The sequence below is a fragment of the Oryza brachyantha genome, chromosome 3 (assembly GCF_000231095.2).
Source record: "Oryza brachyantha chromosome 3, ObraRS2, whole genome shotgun sequence".
Lineage (NCBI taxonomy): Eukaryota > Viridiplantae > Streptophyta > Magnoliopsida > Poales > Poaceae > Oryza > Oryza brachyantha.
In genome coordinates this window covers 14,211,494-14,225,939 of record NC_023165.2, presented here as the reverse complement: position 1 = coordinate 14,225,939, position 14,446 = coordinate 14,211,494, and the positions used below count along the sequence as shown (strand labels likewise).

The 14,446-nt window shown below is 35.7% G+C and overlaps 2 protein-coding genes and 1 non-coding gene across 3 annotated transcripts; 1 reads left to right on the top strand and 2 right to left on the bottom strand.

The window, feature by feature from the left end:
- Nucleotides 1-3,961: 3,961 nt before the first annotated feature.
- Nucleotides 3,962-4,109, bottom strand: LOC121054017. The gene has a single exon (XR_005811484.1). It is a non-coding gene; the product is annotated as a small nucleolar RNA snoR135 (small nucleolar RNA).
- Nucleotides 4,110-4,512: 403 nt separating this feature from the next.
- LOC102719469 (probable small nuclear ribonucleoprotein G) lies at nucleotides 4,513-6,698 on the bottom strand. The gene is made up of 4 exons (XM_006650124.3): nucleotides 6,559-6,698; nucleotides 6,400-6,422; nucleotides 4,869-4,990; nucleotides 4,513-4,772 (listed from the first exon to the last, which is right to left on the bottom strand). Exons 1-4 carry the CDS (start codon nucleotides 6,591-6,593, stop codon nucleotides 4,710-4,712), a joined length of 243 nt encoding a protein of 80 aa, XP_006650187.1. The 5' UTR covers nucleotides 6,594-6,698; the 3' UTR covers nucleotides 4,513-4,709.
- A 224-nt stretch (nucleotides 6,699-6,922) lies between these two features.
- LOC102714635 lies at nucleotides 6,923-10,526 on the top strand. Its single transcript, XM_006651431.3, has 9 exons — nucleotides 6,923-7,235; nucleotides 7,814-7,900; nucleotides 7,989-8,047; nucleotides 8,703-8,798; nucleotides 9,023-9,103; nucleotides 9,303-9,365; nucleotides 9,445-9,618; nucleotides 9,935-10,030; nucleotides 10,134-10,526. The coding sequence occupies exons 1-9, from the start codon at nucleotides 7,016-7,018 to the stop codon at nucleotides 10,206-10,208; spliced, it is 951 nt and encodes a 316-aa protein (XP_006651494.1). The 5' UTR covers nucleotides 6,923-7,015; the 3' UTR covers nucleotides 10,209-10,526.
- The last annotated feature ends 3,920 nt before the right edge of the window (nucleotides 10,527-14,446 follow it).

Sequence of the window (14,446 nt, the reverse complement as noted above, 5' to 3'; positions counted from 1 at the left end):
TGTAAAATAGGGATGGAACCCACCTAATCCACGAAACAAACGCATACTTAGGGAGGCAGTACTTCCGTTTTTTTTTAAATTTGACGCTGCAACAGTAAGGGCAAGTGCTGGCAAGCTTGTTATGGACCGGATTGTCACTGATGTGGGAGAAGCAACTTCAAGCTACACTGGAAATTTACATGCCCAGAGAGGTGAAGGCAAGCGTGTCACCAACAAAGCTAGAATTCACCGATATGAAGGAGAAGAAGATCTTTTCATTAAGCTCAAGTTGAGATATTGGAAAAACTAATATGGCGAGGGAAGCTTCAAGTGGGTATCTGAGAAGCATGTTGTGAGGAGTCCCATTGCAATTTTTTTTTAATGTAACTTCATAAAAATAGGATGTCCCGATGAGTTTGCTGCTGTTTGTATGAAATATGAAAGTTCCATACAATACTATTATATTCTTGTGTACATGTATTGTAAAGATTCACGGCATTACTATATATGGGCCTTGCAAGCATGATTCAAGAACAAAAACCTAACATAATTGCCTTATTAAGAATTTATGGTAGAAGTTTAGCAAGAGAACCTTATCTTATTTATTTTGATGCGGGGAGTCTTATTTCATAAAAGATCATTTTTGATAGTTCCTTTTGTTACAGAAATTATTTGGTTTCCAACAGGCAACAAATGTGTTGTTAGAGACATGTAGGAGGTTCAAAAGGAACATGAAACAATTCCAGCAAACAAAGAAATACTGGATACAAGGTCAAGAAATTTTATAATTGACTGATATGTTGTTCCAACTGTCTTAAATAACCTTATTTCATTAACGCAACATTATACCTTTGACCTGAAATTTCCATCTCTTTGTTTTTGTCCATTGTTGACAGACCTGATGGTGGCTAGAGCAACACTTTTTATAAACTCATGTTGTGGGAAGAGGATTTTGTAAGTGTGGAAAAATAGCACATAGACAACTAGAATGACTTTAATTAGCACGGTATTCAGTGGATTGTCTGATTATTAATAGCAAAAATGTTGTAATGGAAAAACATTGCATTGAATTGACGAAAAGAACCGGCATCATGGTGATGATATCCACATCATGCCGTAGTCGATTCTTCGAGAGCACGTTTTTACGGGGCTCTCTTGAGTCTTGGCCTCTCACGATTCATGCAAAATCCAGCCCTCTACAGTATTTGTCATGGGCTGTAGAACCCACTTATTCAGCCCATCAAAATGGTTTTTGTCCTAGGAGCTAGCAGCCCAGCACCTTTTATAAATTTGCAACTGTAGACTTTCATAGTTATTTAACAATTTGGGAAAAATACTCGAGAAAAATCTCTCTATCGGTCCAAAAGGAACTCCACTTTATTTTAGTCTACATAAGCTAACAAGATTTTATCTTCTTAGTGAAGCATGGTCATTGTGGTAATAATAACAAAGATATTCATTCAATAGAACTTTAATTGAATAACTTAAAAGTTGTAACTATTGTTGATGATTTTATTACAAAACAACACCTATCTCAGTGATGGTTTATACCATATTGATCAAATGTTGTTATATTTTGCTGAACTTAAACCGTAAACCCTAACGACAATAATATTTCTTGTACAAGATTATTGGTACAATAGCATTCTCGTCAATGGCATTTTCTAAAGTCAGGTGTTTGTCAATGATATTTTTTGCTCCCTTCGGATTTTTTTTTGTTTGACGGTGTTGATTTTTTTTATTTACGTTTGATCCTTCATCTTATTTAAAAATTTTGTCCAAATATACAAAATTCTAAATCATACTTAAAATTACTTCAATAATAAATCAAATCATAATAAAAAGCTAATAATTATATAAAATTGTTAAATAAGACAAATTGTCAAATATAGATAAAAAAATCTAGTATTTTTTTTATAGTCTTACGGCGCTACATACACGATAGGAGTGTGAACAACATGTGCACATGCGCTACGCTGCCATGCTTCGATGACCAGTTGATTCCGCGTTCGGAAGAAGTAGATTAGGAGTGAAAAACATATTAATAAATTAGTACATAATTAACTAATTATTAATTATAAAACATTAAAAATAGATTAATATGATATTTTAAAGCAATTTTTCTATAAAAATTTTAAAAAAAACGTCGTTTAGTAGTTTGAAAAGCGTGCGCACGAAAAAAAGAAAATCTAGGTAAGAAAGGCTACTGCCGAACACAGCCTAAACATCCGTCCGTCTATATATAACAGGAAAATGATTGTTAAAATCTGAATGCCAATTTTTGATTGTTGAAATTTGAATGCCAATTTTTTTTTCTCATTTTGGCCAAAACTACTAATGTTATAAGATGAAAAATAGACCTCAACAATCCCGATTCCTCTGATTTAGGGACGACAACGGGAAGTCAGGGCGTCATGCACAGGTAGGGCATATACCCAACTTCGCACACGCAGGATTGAAGTGGATTTCTAATGGGCTTCACGTAATTAATATCCAATAGATAGATAATTAAACATTAAGGTGATCAATAAATAGTAACATTAACTAATGGTTTAAAAGAACACAAATTATCACCAAACAAGCTAATATAGGTCTGTTTGAGTGAGCTTTTAGAAAGCGGTGGATCCTTTAAAACAACTTCTGGCAGATTTTAATAAGTCAATAATTTCATAAAAGTTCAAGATTTTAATGCGTCAATAAAAGTTCAAGACAGCTATGAGAGAAGCTCCTTAAACAGACTCTCAATAATTTTATAAAAGTTCAACATTTTAACGAGTCAATAAAAAATAGGCACGAGAAATATAAAATATAGACCACAGCTACCACCAGCTAGCTAGATTTTTAGGTATGTGGTACCCATATGCCCAATAGCAAAAAAATTTGAGTGCACGCGTATTGAGCTATAGTGTTTTTTTTAAGGATTTATATACAAAAGTTCAAACGTCTCAATTCTAAAGTATATTTTCAACTTTATAATAGATATTTCTATTTTTTATACCATTAAATAACAATAAAAAATCATATAAGCTTTTGTCTTTCTTATAAGCTTTTATCATTCTTATGAAAAAAGAACACAACTACAGTAGTTAGTTCAAATGTTTAAACTATTAAATATCCATCACAAAATTAAGATATCTTTCATCTTCAGCCAAAAAAGAAAACACCATGATTGCTTGACACAAATACAACCTTTGCAATCACTAAGTATTCTAAGTATTCTAAAAGACAACTTCAAAGGTCTAGCTCTTAGCAAATAGAGTACATTCAAATGACCCTACAATTCATTCTCACTTAAGATTAAAATATGTGTGTAAGATAGTTTTATCTCTCTTGTATTAAAAAATTATATAATACATCTTATAAATAACTTATAGATACCTATTGAAAGAGACCTGAGATAAGAAAGAGAGAGAAAAGTAGGCTATATATTTATAGCCAGCTGCAGCACAGAATCTAAATAGAGTATAATTCAAATGATCCTACAATTCATTCTCACTTGACATTAAAATATGTATAAGGAATTATCTCTTTTGATTATCTTTTGATTAAGAGATATTTTTATCTCTCTTCTATTAAAAAATTGTATAACACACTTATGGATATCCATTTGAGGAGGCCTAAGAGCAGGTACAATGGCAAGTTGTAAACATATTTTTGTGAGATAAAAAGAGAGAAGAGTGTGCTATAGATTTGTATCCAGCTGCAACACATAACACGACTACTAAGACACAGTGTGTACAGGTAAAACATGATAGTATATATTTTATAAGTAGTTATTGTATGAATTGGCTATAGATAAATTAGAATTAATAGTTGGCTATACTATTGGAGCTAGTATATCCTCCATTTTCTTTTTCACGAAACAAGTAAACACAACAGTCCTTTACAAGTGTTTCTGCAACGAAACAACATTGCTGGCTTTATCCAAACTCCTGAACAGCATTGCGAAAGCAATCAAAGAATTTTCTCCTTTTTGTTAGTTACATGGGGGGAAAATGATTGTTGAAAAAAGCAGATAACAAGCTTAACCCAACTGCCCACTTTCCTCAAAATTTGTTTAGCAGGAAACACTTTCGGCAAGAACGCACAGCACACAAGCAGCGTAAAGCCGATACACACAATCCTGCATTCTGGATGAAAAAACCTTGCATACAAGGAAAAACTGAATTTTCAGAAGGCTCGATAGAACCTTTGGTTTCTTCAAACAAATCTATAGAATGATAGATGATTCCACACATCATCCATCTAATAAGCATTATCCAACAAACAATATAATCTGTAAAAGCCAATACTCACAAAAAAGATACACAAGAATATTGTCCTAAAAAAAGATAACTGACAATACAAGAGCATATGGTAATTATTTGTCCGTCCAATGCAGCAAGTGATGTAACAGTAATATATCAAAGTTAGTGCACATTAAGGGCATAAAACAATTCATCTAGTCATCTTTGAACCAGGAGCTAGCATAGAGAAGCCAGGCCTGCTGTGAAGATGACAGCTTAGGAACAATACATCACACAATCAAAGAACAAGACATTGATCAGCATAAGTCAAGAACTCGTTAGTGGCTTGTAAATAACAATATAAATGGTGCACATTCCACATTCAAGAGATAATGCCAATATTCCACAAATTGGACAAGGTACAAACAAGAACATCAACAGCATATACATCAGTTTTCTGACTACCAGCTCTATAACTACTGAGTCAGAAATATGCTAGGGAAGTCACTGGGATTTGGCAACTGGCTCCAGTGCCTCTATCATCACAACACTGTTCCCCCTGACAACCTGCAAGAATTTTGGGTCCTCATCATAGTAATGATGTATTGTATAATAACCTTTTTGTAATTAGCAGGAAAAAAAAAGCAGTGATAGAAGGCTTACCACCATTCCAATATCAGTCTTGTCATTTCCATTGACCTCCACTGTGTTGTCCACCACCAAATTCATGAACTGATCAAATCCTCGGAGTGTGCCAATAACAACACGGTTTGCATTCAGCTTGACTGAAAGAAGGGTTGGACAGAGTTATAACTAGCATTTAAGGAGGCCTTCTCAATGTAAAAGAATGTATTGAAACAAATCAACACAGCAAGTTTAACATTGAGTAAAAACAATGAAATGGAAAAAACACAAATGCATTGAGTTTGATTACTTCAACAGCAATGATGGGGGAAAACAGAAAACCAACACTCCAAGAAAACTAGTTATTTCTTCTCAGGCGAAAAAAACTTCAGAGTTGCAGTGTAAGCCAAAGAACTCCAGCATTCCAATGTAGCCCTCAATAGAACTTGAAAACTTCATTCATAATGTACTAGGTTATGGGCCTGGTCTAAATGTTCAGAGATTGTCTTTAGCTATGGCTCTGTTAAAAAGGTTTTAAGGATATTTGGAAGTTTGAAACTAGTCAAAATCAGATAACCACCAAGGACACCACATAATGTTACCATTTAGCAATCTGTTGCAAAGTTCAAATCCCTAAGTTGGCTAATAATATAGCAATAAACGTTCTCTTTACATAAGCAAACAAAGATGAAAATTCAGAAAGTACATAGTGTTACGTGCAAAGAAAAGAGATCATTTGCATATGCCAGTTAGTTAAAAGCATTGATATGGCAGCCTATCAGAGTAACTATGACAAAAAAAGCCTCATTTGGAATGAATCCATAGCTTTTGGATGTCATCATCATGTAGAACAGCCAACCAATACAATTTGGAGGAAAATTAGTTACTAAATGGGAAGTCAATAGCGTAAAGACAGAAACACCAAGGCTAACAAACTTGATTTAACACACAATATTTAGGAAAAAGAAATCACAAAAATGCATGAAAGAATGATAGCTCAGAATACATAAATAATCTAGAAAGGGAGAATGCCCATCAGAGTAACTATGACAAAAAGCTTCATTTGGAGATAAATCCATAGCTAGATATTGTGTTCATCACTTAGGGCATCAGGAAACTGGAATACCAACACAGAAAATAACATATACATTCAATCTGATGAGGGCTTAACTAAATAGAACTCCATCGCCTAACAAGAACTAGATAACGTAGTACTGTGCCAAGACTTGATAGCGGATGATCCAAAAGGTGAACGTTCAGGTTATCAATGAATGCACAATTGGTCAAGATGCATGGGCTAAGGACATGAAAACAGATCGAATTATAAATTAACATAAACAAATGCACCGTCCTAACTACCAATTTTTTCTTTGAGCATGTTGCGGCTATCTACAGTTAAAAGCCATATATTAAGATATATCGCAAGGTTCTAGTCACTCCATCTCCCGAAGGAATCACGCATACAACAAACCTACCAGTACTCAGGTTACTACAATTACATTACTTGCAAGAAGTAAACTACGAACAAAGTTTTCTCGTCAGTCGTCACAGATATTTTTTTCGCACTTACTCTGAAGCTTCTTGTCCATGTACCTGGCGATCCACAAAAGTAAAACTCAAATCAGCAAACAGATTGAAACGGATAAACTGCGGGAGGGGCAGGAAGAGCAGAAATGAATCGAGATCTAGCGTGGCGTTGAAACGAGAGAGGCGGGAGAAGGACGCTTACTTCTTGAGATCCGGTGGCTGCCCCGACCGGCTCATGACGTAGCAGGAGATCTGGAAGCGCCTACAACTCTCGGCGGAAGCAGCGAAACCCTAGCTAGCGCGACGGCGGAGATGCTCCGAAACCCTAGCCGACGCGTCCGAGCTTTTAAAGCGAGGAGACGGGAGGCGGCCGCCCGCCCGCCTCAAAAACCCTAGAACCCACCCGTGGTGGGCCGCCCAGACGAGCCCATGGGATAAATGGGCCGTGCCAAGGTGGGCCTCGAGAGGTAGCCGGCCCACGCAGTTGTTGCTGGGAGAAATGGGCCGTCACTGCTTCTGTTTTTTTGTCGCTCGCCGGAGCCACTGGCTCGCGACGAGCGCCTTATCTTCGTCGTCGTCGCCGCCGCGAGGCCACCTCTCTCTCCGCCGCGCACGCGGAATCCGCCACCAGCGAAGCACGCACGCACGTCCCGAGACCGATGCCTGCGCCTAGCGCCCTTCCCCCCCGCCGCTGCGCCTTCACCACCCCGCAGCCTTCGGCTCCCACTCCGCCGCTGCTGCTACCATCCGCCGCGAGACTCTCTAGGAGGTCGAGGCCGAGGCCGAGGACTACGCCGCCCCGCCAGCTTGTGGCCGCTGTCCGGGCCAAGAGCAAGGACGAGGCCAGCTTCACCGACCGCATCCTCGACTACATCGAAGGTGCGGTTTGCGCGCTTCCCTCGCTCGCTCGCGTGTGCGCATATCCAGATTGATGCCAGTCAGCAGTCAGCTTGATGTAGGATAGTGTTGATTCTGATAGAAACCGAGATGATCCTTCATGCAATGTTCAGAACTTCAGCGTACGGTGTTTGAAAAGGTAGTTGCTAGTGCGGGATTTATGGGCACTGGTAGCCGATAGAAAAATTAGCTTGTTTATGTACATTTGTAGTTGACATGGAATCGCTGCCATTACAATGCCTTTCCTATCGTAGAACGAAGTCTTTATATTAAGTTATTTTGATTTTACATGACAGGGTATATTTGCTTAACTCGCTAAAGCTGTAAAGCATTCAACCTCATCCTATTGCTTATGCTTGTGCTTATAAGACAAAATTTAAATTTTCAACCTTAAATTTGGAGTTGATTTTAGGGTTTGTTCATCATAGCTTATTTTTTAGTCTTGGTTTTTTCGATCGCTAAGAACACATATAACAATTTTATTCACAAATTATTTTTCGTTTGCAAAATCACCCCTATGTGATTGAGTCGTATTTTTCAAATCACTTTGTATTTTACAGGGGGTCCAAAGTTGAGGAGGTGGTATGGAGCACCGGATTTGCTTCCCAAGGATGGCGTTGCTAAGGATGAGGAAGATGAAACCTCAGGTACATAAAGGGAAACACTATGCTATAAACTTTAACCCTTTCGCAGTCACTGTTTCTTATTTATTGTCATATTTGGGATGAGAAATAGATATCGAGGAGCCTCGAGATGCTGTGTTAGTCACCAATGGTGATAGCGAGATTGGACAGGTCGCCCGTTATTCTTCAAGTTAATGTTTTGTTCTGCTGCAGAATTGCTAACGAATCCAATTTTCATCATATCACAATCCAATACTCACAAGTCCTAAGATTCGTTTAGCTGCATTTTCATTCACTAGAGTAAAATATTATACTACAATCTTACTTAATATGTGGGTACACAGGCACACAATCAGATCATGGGGCAATATTTTGACACTTAAATGGTTATATCATCCATAAATGTTTGGAACTTTTTCAGGATATAGATAATGTAGCTCCACATCCACATGTCAGGTAAGTAATTTGAGACCTAGGATTGGCACATGTATCTATATAATATAATATCCTAATTCGATTTGAACTGCCTATTGTTTCTACGCATATCCTTATTGGAGAAACCATTATATGATTCAATCATTTCTCCTTTTTTTTTTGCATGGAGCACATGCATGCACACCACTACACCCGCACACACCCAGGAGTGGCCCCCTTTAACAAATGCTTAAAAGACAAAGACAAAAATAAATTCACCATTATTTGTCGACTCATGTTCTCTCTTTCAGAAATTTTCTTAGTGAACCTTGTGATCTCCTTTTTTCATCTTACAGTTGTCTTTTAACTTTTTCTCAAATGCTTCATATTAATCTGCATGTATTTATTTCAGATGGTGATATTATCATTAATCCTGAAAAGGGCCAGAATAAAAGCTTTAGTGAAGGATAAACGGTCCACTGAAGAAGCATTTGGAACTTACGTGGAGGTGACAGCTTGTAATTCACACATATAGCTTTGACATTCTTTTTGTTCTTGTATATTATACCATCCATCCACTTTTTATTTGAGGTTTTATAGTATCTCATTGGCAGTGTATCAGTTATTAGAAAAAGGCCATAGATGTTTTTGGGTGGTTTTCTCATTGTGTTTTTAGTAACAATTTTTTAATGAAATGTTATCTTAATAATCCCTTTCTTGGTTGTCTTGTAGTGCATGGTTGGTAATTTGGAAGATAAGTCCTTCACAAAGAAAGCACTAAGGGGTGTTCGTGCTGTAATTTGTCCAGCTGATGTATGTTAAGAACTTCGTTTTCTTGGTCCTTCATTCATTAGATTGCATAATTACAGTAACTGCACCTGATAACATTTGAGTAGGGATTCTGAACCATATCTGGGCTCCATGCTTACATGGAAACATCATATCGACATCTAGAGTTCCCATTCCTTCCTCATTCTAAGCTTTGCTTGCTTTAAACTTAATGCTTCAATAGGATGGTTTCTTCTCTGATTTGATGGATTTCAAGGGTGTCCAACACATTGTTCTGCTATCCCAGGTTTCAGTGCGTTTGTAACTTGTATATCCAGTTCAGCTTAGTTTCAATCACCAACCATATGAGATCTTGATAAATGCAGCTCTCTGTCTACAGAGGCAGCGGTGGTCTCCAAGCAATTATGAATAGCAACCTGCGAAAGCTAGCTGAGAGGGATGAAGAAGTGGTTCTTGCATCCAACATCCCATCTACTATAATCAGGACTGGTTCTATGCAAAGTACTCCTGGTGGCGAGAGAGGTTTTGATTTTACGGAGGTATCAGCATGAAAGTTATCTTACTTGAGACGAGTACTCTGAAATTATGCAGCAGTGCTGCCTCTGGGCAGTTAAAGAATTTTCGTATCGGTAGAAGTAGTATGCGATGAGCCAGGCAAAGACATTCCAATATTACAGTTTTCTTTATGTAAGATTAATCTATTAGTAATCCCCTCATTTGAAGCATGCTGTAATTTTCACCGAGCTGTTTGAAGAGGCAAACTTATAGGAATATATTCTTTGGGGATCATCAATTCTGTTTGCCGCTGACGTTCCACTTTTCAGTAGGCTCTCATATGATTCTTCAACCATGTAGGGTGCAGCAGCCAAGGGAAGAATGAGCAAAGAAGATGCGGCTACAATCTGTGTGGAGGCCCTAGAGTACATTCCCCAGACCGCATTCATTTTTGAGGTAATTAGATCAAGCAATCTTCAGGATCCTTAATTTTAATATTTAAGTAACTACTAGCTCAAACAAGTTAAGGGCCTGCTTCTTATCTTTCGTGTTACTTCAGGTAGCTAATGGTGACGAAAAAGTTACTGACTGGAAGGCATGGTTTGCGGAGCGGATGAACACGGCAACAAGTTAAAAGTAAACAAGCATGATTGAAATGCAGTAATTGTTTTATTGAAATATTGAAATGAATATAAGGGAAGAAACTCTAAGAAACGATTTCATTATTTCCACCAAGCTGTAAAAGCCCATTTTGGTTGTGGTTCTCTGAGTTTGCAGTCTAAAATGGAGCTATGGACAGCCTCAACTCACAAGAACTGTGAATGTTATGTAAAGGCAAAAGGCACACGATCCATCATGGTATTTGTACAATTGTAATTACCCATTTGAAAGACTGAAACTCTGAATAGAAATTGCAGACCAAGTAATTTTGAAGGTTGTCCTTTTGTATAACTGTTCTTAGACTTTTTCGTGTTTGACAAATAATGTTGTGTTAATCCAAATTATAACATTGTATTATGTTCTAAATATATATAAGAAACAGAGAGACATGGCAATGGGATATATATTTTGTCTAATCTCCTATGCAAAACAAAAATAGTTGGTCTAATTTTAATATTGATTTTTTTTTGTGAAACAAAGGGGTATAACATTTCTACATCATCTTAAAGGAATAAACACCACGCAGTACAAAACAAGATATCTCATTAGTGTTTAAGATAAATTAAGTATTAGTTATTGCAATAAAAATATGATATTTTGAAGAATTTTATATATAATTTCTTTTAAATTTTAAATATACATTGGTCAGTAGTTTTGGAAATATGTTCTCTGCAAATAAGAATAGTTTCCTATCTGCTGAACTGAGCAAATCACTGGGTGTTATCGTTGTTTGCCTTTTTCATGAAAAAATAGAGGACAAATTTGCAAACGAAAGATAGATTATGAATAAAACTTATATATTTGTTCTTAATGATTTAAAAATAAATATAAAAAATAAACTATAATAAAAAAGCTTAAATATCAATTCTGTCGAAAAGACGGGGGTTGAATAACTGCAAATTGCCTCCGTCTCTTGTTTGCTACTGGCAGTTGCTGTTACCACGATAAATGCGCTGATGCAGTCAAAGGAAAAAAAAATGCTATGGTGAATAAATGAACCTATCGTGGAGGAGAACCTACGACATGATGGTCCTATTTAAGAGTTGTACTGTGCTTGTATGAGATTCACAACTAGTGTCTGGGAAACGGTTACTGCCTCAGCTATTATTTACTTCTTTTTTAAAAAGGAGATTACTGTGTTGGTAAAATGAGCAGTAATATGCGTACGATAATCGTGTGTACCATTGACGGCAGCGCCGCGGCAAATCGTGGGGATTGCTGACGGCGGCTGAAATCGTACATTGCTAGTACGATTTCGTAGTACGTAAAACGTTTTCTTTGTAAAATATAACTATTTTTTAATTTTGATATAGTCTTCAGATTCTAGTTTAACCAATAATATTTATAAAAATAAGTCTTTTTAAATAAAAAGAATTATATATTATGATAGTTTATTTAATGATAAATCTAATAACATCATCATTGTATGATCGAACTTCTACGACTTTCTTTTGTTACTAATAGTATAAGTTATGCTTGACTTACCACTACTACTGTATATTTTGGAACCGATGAAGAACATCGGATGATTTGAGCATTGTTAGACTCCAAACGTCTCACAAACGATATATTTATAAAGTACTTGATGTCTCATCAATTATCTTTTATTGAAAATTTTCTTTGTTTTGCCTTCAGCTACCAAATTTGAACCTCATATTTTCCAAAAATTAGATCCTAGATGTTTAAAATAAATTATTTTCTAAAATAATATATCACATTATATTTATTAGCAATTTAAAATTCAAAATCATACAAATGAAATCTATGTAATTGATCAAAAGTCATGACTCATTTCTAGTTGAACATTACGCATCAATATATTTTTCGATAACTATAATGATTTATTTGCCCTAAATTTTTTAACAATATCAAGTTATGTTCAGTTTTATAATATATAACGGCAATAAACAGTTATCAAATTGTACTATAAAGACCGTGTCAATAAAATTATCTTCATGACAATAGAGCTATAGTGATATATATATATATATATATATAATATATATATATATAATAGAAGACACCATTGCTGATGGAAAATAACAAAAAGAAGTTGGCGTTGCATCAACCAACATAAATGCTTTTATTGGATAAAGTCTAAAATCTAGGGATAAGTTGACTTTGAGCTGCATACATGTGAGTCAACTCGATCTAAGGTGATCAGCGAAGCTAGAGAAAGCAATTCTAGAATAGATAAACATCAACATGTTCCTTGACTTTTACGAGCACGTGAACATGCTATATATGTTTGCTTTCCCCGTGGAGACTTATCCGAATCGTCATTAGAAAAAAAAATGCTGTCTAAATCACAAACAGTTGTACCTACAGGCTCAGCAAGCACTCAACTGTTTCTTTCTTGTTAGCTACTGCCCGTCCTGAAATAAAATTATTTTATTTTTCATATCTAACGTTTGACTATTCGTTTTATTTGAAAAATTTATATAAAAATTTAAAAAAATTAGTCACGCATAAAGTATTATTCATGTTTTATCATCTAGTAAGAAAAAAATATTAATCATATTTTTTTCAAATAAGACGAATGGTCAAACGTTAGATATGGGAAAACGAAAAAGATCTTATTTCGGAACGACGGAGGTAGGATATTTTGTATATTTGACTATTTATCTTATTTAAAAATTTTTCATAATTATTAATTATTTTTATACCATTTTATTTATTGCTAAATATACTTTATACATATATATATATATATATAGTTTTATATATTTAAAAATAAATAATAAGATGAATAGTCAAACGTGTATAAAAAAGTTAACTGCTTTAAATATTTAGGGAAGGAGTGAGTAATTAACAAGTGGTCGTCAGCTGATTTTGTGATGGCCTACCTGGCAAAGATCTGACCTAACAACAAAGCATGACATGCAAAGTGTTGGGCGTTTATCGGAAGTTAAAGTGTTGGGCGTTTATTGGAAGTTTTTGGCGTCCCAATGGTCAAGCAAAGGACCACCAAGCGATAATGACAAGATCCAAACTGCATTTTGCCGAAAGTTTTAAGCATGAATCACGAGAGATATCATTGTTGGGTCTACTTGCAAGGCATTAGAGTTTTTTTTTAATGGTTGTGGACTAGACAGTGGTTACACCACTTACGAGACATGTAACATAGGCGACGAGAGTAAAATCTAAGTACTAGTTTTATATATTATATTTTTAGTAATACAAAAGTTAAAACCAAAACCATCTTAAAAGGATGAAATCGAAACAATAGAACTGGACCGAAAAACATTTAAATTAACTTTTAAGTGTAAATATTTTTATGAATTTCTTTGTTTCATGCGGTGTATTGGCCTGATGTGAATTGGTCATGCATAGCAACGATCGGTTTGATGTTAGGCTACATGTTTGTGTGGTTGGAACATGAGTCCTAGGTGTTCTCTGGCGCATAAACAACCTCAACGATTTTCTATTATATTTGTGATAATATTTCTCTTTATCATTTGGATGGTCTTCTTCGACCATATCGGCAGTATTTCTATAGATTTATCTGTGCCATTCAATCGTTGGAGACTAGTTTTGTAGTGGATACTTTCCCATTTTGATGACAAACTGGGTGTGTGCCAAACTAAATACGGAACGGCTCTATGTCCTCTGTTACCATCCTCTCTCAACTAAAGCAAATTAGGTACCACGGGTGGATGCCTCCAATGGGAAAATCCATTGGTTTAATTTGGTTACTCAGGCAGCATTCTTCTCCTGGATTAACTAATCCAGATTCTATCATTTTCCACACACACTCCTTTCAAACTTTTTAAAAAGGTTTTCATAGAAAAGTTGTTTTTAAAAATAATATAATCTATTTTAAAAGTTTTGTATAGTTAATAATTAATTAATCATAGAGTAATCCACTGCTATTTTTTTCGCACAAGTGGCTGACCCTTTACCAAACATGGTCTCATGGTCTCATTGTACTGCAACACCTAGAATGAATATCAAGAAACACATCTCCAAGTACACCACGTGAAGGTTAGGTACATGCTGCCTAATTACCAATTCGGCATAAACCAATTGCCTTTTCAAACAGAGCAATTATAACTTACAATCTTTAAAATAGATTAATGAGTGCGATGCGTACAGCTATTACACTAAAGAAAAAGCTTGCATGTTCCAAAATTGTGCAAAGTAAGACAAGGAGAGAAATAGGCACTGTTGTGTTCGGCATGAAATATAATTACCCTGCCAATGGACCAAATC

Coding starts and splice junctions, on each gene's coding strand:
- LOC102714635 (XM_006651431.3), top strand. CDS start 7,016: ATGCCTGCGCCTAGCGCCCTTCCCCCCCGCCGCTGCGCCTTCACCACC. Junction 9,104..9,302: donor CTGTAATTTGTCCAGCTGAT/GTATGTTAAGAA, acceptor ATGCTTCAATAG/GATGGTTTCTTCTCTGATTT. Junction 9,619..9,934: donor GAGGTTTTGATTTTACGGAG/GTATCAGCATGA, acceptor TCAACCATGTAG/GGTGCAGCAGCCAAGGGAAG.
- LOC102719469 (XM_006650124.3), bottom strand. CDS start 6,593: ATGAGCCGGTCGGGGCAGCCACCGGATCTCAAGAA. Junction 4,991..6,399: donor CATGGACAAGAAGCTTCAGA/GTAAGTGCGAAA, acceptor CCCTTCTTTCAG/TCAAGCTGAATGCAAACCGT. Junction 4,773..4,868: donor AGACTGATATTGGAATGGTG/GTAAGCCTTCTA, acceptor AAATTCTTGCAG/GTTGTCAGGGGGAACAGTGT.